The sequence below is a fragment of the Jaculus jaculus genome, chromosome 10 (assembly GCF_020740685.1).
Source record: "Jaculus jaculus isolate mJacJac1 chromosome 10, mJacJac1.mat.Y.cur, whole genome shotgun sequence".
In the NCBI taxonomy this organism is placed as follows: Eukaryota; Metazoa; Chordata; class Mammalia; order Rodentia; family Dipodidae; genus Jaculus; species Jaculus jaculus.
The window spans coordinates 37,058,948-37,068,042 of record NC_059111.1 but is presented as its reverse complement, the minus strand read 5'-3'; the positions used below and the strand labels follow the sequence as shown (position 1 = coordinate 37,068,042).

At 38.2% G+C, this 9,095-nt stretch overlaps 1 protein-coding gene across 1 annotated transcript; it reads right to left on the bottom strand.

Moving 5' to 3' along the window:
* Positions 1 to 248: 248 nt before the first annotated feature.
* LOC101601918 (60S ribosomal protein L6-like) lies at positions 249 to 1,141 on the bottom strand. The gene has a single exon (XM_045160918.1). It carries the CDS (start codon positions 1,139 to 1,141, stop codon positions 281 to 283), a length of 861 nt encoding a protein of 286 aa, XP_045016853.1. The 3' UTR covers positions 249 to 280.
* Between the last annotated feature and the right edge of the window lie 7,954 nt (positions 1,142 to 9,095).

Genomic DNA, 9,095 nt, shown 5'->3' with positions numbered 1-9,095 from the left:
CATTTAGGTTGCAAGTGTTTTTCCCAGACAGATGTGTGCCTTTTATTTCACTTTTGGAGTTTTGGGATATATAGTATCAAAATGCTAATGCAATTTTAAGTCCATTGTTTTCCTTTGCCTTCTACTTATAGGGCCATTTTTAGACTTATAATGTGTTTTGCTTTCTCAGTTTATTTAATATTTCATCTGTGCTTTCATCAGCCTTTTCTTTTCTTCTTCTTCTTTTTTTTTTCTTTTTTACAAATATATCAGTTGTTTAATTAGGTTCTTAGTAAGAAACTTAGAACACCAATTTGTGAGGATAAACTCCATTCGTTAGAGCAAAAACCGACCACAGGTAGCCCTGGAGCTGAGGAACAGCTTTGATCTTTGGCAAAATTTGCGAGTCCACAGCTTTCTGATCCACTTTGCGTTGCTCTGTAATCTTGTACTTCTCCTTCTCTGGGTCAAAGATCTCGCCTTCCTGATGCCTGGGCTTCCGCGGTTTCTTCTTCTGGAAGTAAGCATCAGTGAGGTGTTTAGGAATTTTAACTTTGCTGTTATCTATTTTTGTGGAGGTGGCAATGACAAACTTTTGGTGTGTTCTACGCAGAGGAACTCGATTGAGAGAGAGAGGTCCAGTCACAAGTAGTAAGCCACTTTCCAGCTGCTTCAGGAAAACCGCTCTCTTGCCTCTGCGGCTCCTGTGAGGATGATCAGATGGTCCCGGGAGTGATGCTGGCGCGCAGCGTCTCACATGCTGACCGGAGGGTTTCTTGCCATGGCTCAACAGCTTCCGGGGCACGTCTTCAGTAGGATAATACCTAGGCATTTTACGAAGTTTAACCACACGGGTACCTCCATTCTTGTCACCACCGACGGGTTTTGTGACCATAGCAAGAACCTTTTCCCTTTTTTTCTTTTCAACCTTGGATTTGGCAGTTGAGTACTTCCCCTTGTACAGAGCCTTTCTGGAATACACAGCTGATCGGGAGTACCTGCCAATTCCTCTCACCAGGACCGGGTTTTGGCTGCAGTGGGGCTTCCCCTTCTTTGGCTTTGTAACCTTAGGGTCACCCTTTTTAGCCCTGCCTCCAGCATCAGCCTTCTTGACTGCAGTTTTCTTCTCAGTGTCTGCTTTCTCAGACTTTTCACCCACCATCATGTAAGATGGGAAAGAGAACTCTCATCAGCCTTTTCATTAAGGGAATCTGATATAGTTCTCCACTTAAAATTACTATCTTTATGTTTTCAAACTTTTGGCCATTTTCTACATATAGGTTCCCTATTTTTGCTCTGATATTTACAAAACATTAAGGTACTGTCATATCGTGGGGATGGTAATATTTTAGGTTGAAAAAAAGGTGTGGTAATATCTATGCATGTTACCTGACTTCTTTAACAAGTTGTCTATGCAAATCATTGTTTTATTGATCATTGTGAGCTTTATAGAAAGACAGTCAGTCCATCTGAGTGAGCTTTCAAACATTTGTCCCTCCCCCCATTTCTTTTTCTTTTTTACTAGGGCTATGCTCTTAAGTCTGAGTTCAAATACTTGCATACTTTAAGAAAAATGATATAATATAGAGCAATATAGACAAGTGAATTGGTTCACTGTTTTGCCCAGAACTGAGGAGCCAGACATTCTCAATCTGTCTCTACATCGCCCATTGCTGTGTTAAAACTTACTGAGAAAATAAGAAACAAAAGCCAGAGAGTATACACATGTAGGCTTGGACTGTGGAACTATGTTATCAGGGTTTGGAGATAAAAGTATTTTTCCTGGTGCCAGGAGCCAGGGGTCTTGAGATGGGTAATTGTTACTTTCAGCATGTATTCTTGTAGGCATCCTAATGTCCAGGGAATCCTTCCTTTGTGTCATTGAGAAACCAGTCCCTTAGAGAGCTCTTATGAATGATGGAGGCATGGAAGCTCTTTCTTCATGATAAGAAAGCTTACTTTGCATTTGTCTTTTGATATGCTGAACTTTTCAGAGTTATAATGAAGTATGGTGGTCAAATGCCTTGATAATTTTTATCATTTTTTTATATCTCACAAACATTATATGTTTGAACATCTTCTTTTTTTCTAATTTTAAAATGTTTATTTATTTGAGAAAGAGACAGAGGCAGAGAGAGAATAGGCATGCCTTGGTCTGTAGCCACTACAAACTAACTCAAGACACATGCACCACCTTGTGCATCTTGCTTATGTAGGTATTAAAGAATCAAACCTGGATCCCTAAGTTTTCCAGGCAAGTGCCTTAACAGCTAAGCCATCTCTCCAGCCCTGTTTGAACATTTTCTGACAGGCCTATTTTCTTTTCAGTTTTAGAATATATTCTATGAACATTATATGTTTGGACGTTTTCTGATAGTCATACATTTATGGTTAAGATGTGAACTGCTTTTCTGGCTATACTCTGAAGGATATGTAGTGAGTGCAGAAATAATTCACTATTACGGATAGGCCTTTTATACTATCAGACCTACATCTGAAGTACTTTTTCTCAATTGCATCTTTTAACTTTATTTATTCTGACCCTCTCTTTAACAATACCAGTTATTCAAAGATTGAATCTCTTCTCTGTTTTTCCCTGTCTTTGCTATTTTTCTTTATATTATAGAAAAATATTTTTTCTTATTCTATATCAGTAATTTAGACTTTGCAATGTAGAGTCCACACTTGATAAGTGAATGCACAGTTTTATATTTTACCAATGTACTTTTTTCTTACCTCATTATAAAAACGAAAAATATTTTTCTAGTCCAAGGTGTGGCTTGTGCTGTTAAGTTACTTATTCAAGAATATATATCCTATAAACTTAGTGGTGTACTATAGCTTAAGGAGATGCTAGGCATTTGGAATATTAGAGGGTTCATTTACTGTAACAGTGGTCAGTTTATTGTGATCTCCAGATAAAAAGGTAGAATCTGTTCTCGCTCCCCTAGCTACCGTGCTTCTTTTCAGACAGCAGATGCAAGATCTACTCACAGTGCCCCTGCTCAATATGACCCTTTGAGACTGATGAATAACCACTTGAAGAATATCTTGCCATGGAAAAATAGAAGTATTCAGGAACAATATGAAGGAGTGTGAAGTTCTTTCTTCATACCATTCATATAGCAGTTAAATGGTTCTTTTTAACAAATAGTTTTACTATTGCTTTCTTATACTTGGCTGTAAGGAACTGTCATCACCAAAATAATGAAGAAAGGAGTAAAAGTTGATAGTGGAGTGGGGAGATTAGTTGCAAATTGGTGTAGTAACCTGCAGACAGAACTTCTCCTTGTAGATAGCTATGCTGACATGATCTTGCAGGTCCAGGTCTGATGAGGAGAGAACAAAGAGTAGTAGATGCAAGCCTTGCTTCACCTCACTGCTCTGACTCCAGGTCACTCTCAGACAGAATTCGTTTGTCTTAGGGCAATTAATCACCTTCCAGTATTCTTGAAACCCATCAAATATTACCTGTACTCTGTACTATGCCATTGCCTGATGTAGATGTTTCATTTATATGTTAATGATTTTCAGATTGAAACTGGATACAAATTAACATTAATCTGTGGGGACCGGGATCACACAATCTTGGTGTAATTTAGTGAATAAGATTGATCCAGGAAGAAACAAAATTGAACTTCTTCACCTCAACAATATATACCACTCTTGGATTTTTGGGTCCAGAAGAAGTTTTTCTTTTCCATTGGTCTCTTGACATTGTGTTGTTCTTTTGTGTTCACAAGTGCCATTACCCATGCCATCGCTTGCAATTTCCCTCTAAAACTTGTAGCTAAGTAGGGCATATATCTTCAAGAGCTTTTCTCACTGCTAGCAATAAATCCAAGCCATTTCTGCCTGCTGGATTTCACTGTTAGATTTGTAGAGAAATTTGAACGAAAAATAAAAGTAGCACCCATTCTTTGGAGTGAATCAAGTTGTTTCTTTTTATGTCTTCCTTTGTCTAGAGGAGTGTGGATATGTGTAATTCTTTCCATTGACCATCACGCTTATGTGAGTCCTTTGACTTTGTTGACATCCACCCTTCTTGTTCTCTTCTTGGGCTCAGCCACTCTTAGAGGATAACTTGTAGAATTGAAATACCAGGTGTGGTCCAGTGTGATGGAGCACACTTTTTATCCTAGCACTCAGAGATAGGAGGATCACTATGAATTCGAGGCCACCTGGAGACTACATAGTAAATTCCAGTTCAACGTGGGCTAGAACAAGACCCTACCTCAAAAAAACAAAACAACAACAACAACATCAAAACAGGTGTTATGTGATCCTGATTAACTTCTAGAATACTGTAGGTGCTTCATTTATGAAAGAAACTTCTAAAATAGAAGACTATCAGTGTCCCCTTGGCTATATATGTATGTAAGTTTCTTCTTGAAGAAAGCTGCAAAGGCATCTGAGATACTTTATTCCTCAGAGGTAGGCTAGGATCTCCTCCTTCTAGATCATTCTCACAGTTTGTGCAGCAATCCATGTAGGTAAGAGTTATCCCTCACTGTGCCTTGCTCTGGCATATACACATATTCACAGACAACCAGAAATTTCTTATTAGATTTAAAAATGTTTCCATTTATTTAATTGTAAGCTGAGAGAGAGAGAGAGAGAGAGAGAGAGAGAGAGAGAGAATGGGCAAACCAGGTTCTCTAGCCACTGTAAACAAACTCCAGATGCATGTGCTATTTGTGCATTTGGCTTTACATGGGTACTAGGCAATCAAACTCAGGTCTTTGTATTTTTCAGGCAAGTGCCTTAACCATTAAGCAATCTCTCATTATTATTTATAATGATCCTGTTGCTAGTTTGTTTTTGAAGGTTTGGAGAAGGGTCCATTTATGCCTGCCTGACATTTATTCATGACTGAAGATATTATAATTTTGCTCAGTACCATGTAAAACTCAGTTATCTAAGTGATGCAAATTATGGACCAGTTTGACACTTGTCAGGCTCTTTGATGGCAACTTCTATACTCCTAGAATATCCTGGTCACTTGTAGGGTTTTGTTTGTTTATCAAAGAGCATCGGGTCATTCCAAATAGTCTATACTGTGATATATAGTTAGGATCCTGGGCTACATCACTTTGGTTTGAAATTTTAATCATATCTACATAACTGACCCTTCAAGAAAACACTGGAAGCTTGAGGGTAACATCCTTGGTTGGAACTACATCATGCATGTTGTAGATACTGTTCTCATTATTGTACTGGGAAAGGGTAGCTGGGAGTTTGTAGCCTGGAGAGTAGTTTGCATTGCTGGTTGTCATCTGCATCATCTTCCGTGCTGAGCCATATGCTTCCTGACCCTACACCTGGATGGGCTAAAAAACCCTGTATACTTCCTTCTCATAGACCTCAGAAAACTCTGTATAATTCCTTACCCCTGCCCCTGGCTGGACTCAGAAAACCCTAAGGTTTCACAATGGCTTCAGGTCTTACTTAGAACATCAGACACCTTATTCTCAGTTTTCCCAGATGTACTCTACTTGTGTTTTGCCTTTCATGGACCTTACCTCACTGGGTAGGATGAAGCCTGGAGTTCGGTCTCAATGTTCTCTTTGACTCTCTCCTAATAAGTTACTTTATCTAGTATAAATGGGAATGGGTAGGCAGTGTGATTTTTCATCTTTTCTCCCAAAATCATCTATATCCATCTTATATTTTATGTCCTGAAATCTTTGAAGTCCACAATATCTTTATGTTTTCTCAAATGAATGCCTCTGCCAAGAATGTCAAAAGGCCTCTGCTCTTTCTAGAGGCTGTCCTTTCCTTGAGGTGATAATCATAAATACTATGGCAGATCCCTGAGTTGAGGTGCCATGGGAAAAATAGAAACACTTTGGTCAAAGCAGATAGGATCTAGCTTACTAATGATGAAAACACTCTGTGCAGTCACCCAGTTAATGTTAAAGCAATCTGTGAGGGAAGAATTATGGATACCTTTACTTAATCAATGTAGAAGGTTGGCGCACACACACACACACACACACACACACAAAACCCAAAAAAAAAAAAAAAACAAAACCCGTAATTTCCTGAGCTGGGGAGATGGTTTTGTTTAAATGTTCTTGCTTGCGAAGACTTCTGACCTGAGTTTGATTCCATAGAACACTTATGGCCAGACACAAGGTGATATATGTAGGGGCTAGAAACCCTGGTACACAAACACACACACACACACGTGCAAATAAATTTTTTAAGTGATTTTCCGATAGTCACCTGGCTAGGGAATGACAGAACCAGGGAGTCTATACACTAAGAGGGGCAAAACACAAGGTGAGGAGACAGAGATCAACTGCTGCAGGTCAGGGTGGTGCACTTCAGAGAGGGAAGGGGGAGGAGGAATCCACTGCATGTGCCAGAGGCAGTGTATGCTAGGTCAGTGTGGGGGAGCAGGATAGGGTACAAGCTAGCCAAGACAGAAAGATTGAAAAATAAATAGAAAATAAACACCAATGCCATGATAGTTGGGGACTTCAATACTGCACTATCATCAGTAGATAGATCATCCAAACAGAAAACCAACAGGGAAGTTAGGGAGCTCAACAACACCAAAGATCAACTAGACCTAAAAGACATTTACAGAACATTTTACCAAAAAAATCTACAGAATACACATTCTTCTCAGAAACCCATAGAGCCATTTTTCAAATCAATAATATATTGGGCCATAAAGCCTGCCTCCTTATATATAGGAAAATTGACATAATTTCCTGCATGATATCAGATCACAATGCTGGAAACCTAGAGATTAACAATAAGAGATGTGCCAGGAACTCCATCATCTCCTAGAGATTGAGCAACACACAATAACCAATGAGTGGGTAGTGGATGAAATAAAAAATAAAATTGTAAAATTTCTATAATTGAATGACAATGAGAACACATCATACCAAAATTTTTGGGACACAATGAAGGCAGTACTTAGGGGAAAATTCATAGCACTAAATGCCTTCATAACAAAGACAGATCACAAATCAATAACCTAACCATCCATTTAAAGGCATTAGAAAACAAGAAGACTCCAACTGAAAAAGCTCCAGATGGAAAGAAATAGCCAAGATTAGAGAAGAAATTAATGAATTCGAAACCAAGGAAACAATTAAGAAAACTGATGAGACAAAGAGCTGGTTCTTTGAAAAAATAAACAAGAATGATAAACCCTTAGACAATTTGATCAAGCTCCCCCACAAAAACAAGAGGGAGATGCTTCAAATTAACAAAATTATAAATGAAAAATGAGAGATTGCAACAGACATAAGTGAAATTCATGAGGACTTACTTTTAAAACCTCTACTCCACAAAATTGGATATCTGGAAGAAATGGGTAAATTAGGATCATCATGAGTTTGAGCCCACTGTGAGAATAAATAGTGAATTCTAGGTCAGCCTGGGCTAGAGTGAGACCCTACCTCGAACCCCCTCCCTCCCCCAAAAAAGTTCTTGGACCCATACCACCTACCAAAACTAAACTCAGAGCATATTTATCTCTGAAACAAACCTATCACACCTACTGAGATTGAAAAGCTAATCAAAAACCTCCCCCAAAGAAGAGTATAGGACCAGATGGCTTCTCAGCCAAATTCTATCAAACCTTAATGGAAGAACTGAAACATTTTTTTCTTAAACTGTCCCACATAATTGGAGAACAGGGAAAGCTCCCCAACTCCTTTTGTGAAGCTAGTATCACCCTAATACCAAAACCAGACAAAGATACAGCAAGAAAATAAAACTCTAGGTCTATATCCCGGATGAACTGAGATGCAAAGTTCCTGAACAAAGTCTTTGCAAACTGGATTCAACAACACATCAAAAACATTATCAAGCTTGATCAAATGGGGTTTAATCCAGGAACACAGGGTTGGTTCAACATATGGAAATGTGTCAATGTAATACACCACATAAATAAACTTAATCACAAAAACCACATGATCATTTCAATAGATGCAGAAAAAGCCTGCAACAAAATACAACATCACTTCATGACCAAAACGTTGGAGAGAATAGGCATGGATGGTTTATATCTCAACATAATAAAGGCTATATATAAAGCACCTAAAACCCAAATAATACTTAAAGGGAAAAGATTCAAGGAATTGCCATTGAGACCAGAAACAAGACAGCGGTGCCCACTCTCATCTCTGATCTTCAACATAGTACTAGAAGTCCTAGCTCAAACAATAAGACAGGAGACAGAAATAAAAGAGATGCAGATTGGGAAGGAAGAAGTCAAGTTAGCCCTACTTGCAAACGGATGATCTTATACATAAGTGACTTGAGAGCCTCCATCTCAAAACTCTTAAAGGTGATTAATTCCTTCAGCAAAGTAGCAGAATATAAAATCAACACACAAAAAATCAGTAGCCTTTCTATATGAAAAGGACAATGATACAGAGAAAGAAATTAGTGATATTGTCCCATTTTCAATAGCAACAACAACAACAAAAATACCTTGGAATCACATTAACCAAATGTGTGTAAGACATATGTAAGGAAAACATAAAAACACTCAAGAAAGAAACCGAGGAGGATTTGAGAAGATGCAAAACCTTCCATGCTCCTGGATAAGCAGAATTAACATTGTGAAAATGGCAATCCTACTAAAAGCAATATATAGATTTAATGCAATACCAAAGAAATTCCAGCATTATTCTTCACAGAGATAGAAAAAATGATCTCAAAATTCATATGGAATGATAACAGGCCTCAAATATCCAAGTACATCCTCATCAAACAAACAAACAAACAAACAAAAAAACACCTCTGGAGGCATAACCATACCTGACCTAAAGCTATATTACAAAACAATAGTAACAAAAACAGCATGGCTTTGGCATGAAAACAGGAATATAGACCAATGGGAAAAAATTGAAGATCCAGAATTAGGTCAAGTAACTACAGCTACTTGGTGTTTGACAAAGGCCCCAGTAACGCAGAATGGAGGGAGATAGCATCTTCAACAAATGGTGCTGGACAAACTGGATAACAATATGCAGAAAAAATAAAACTAGATCCATACGTCTTTCCATGCAAAAAAATCAAGTCCAAATAGATCAAAGATCTCAATATAAGACCTCAAACTCCTCTTCTTCATATCCAGAAAAAAT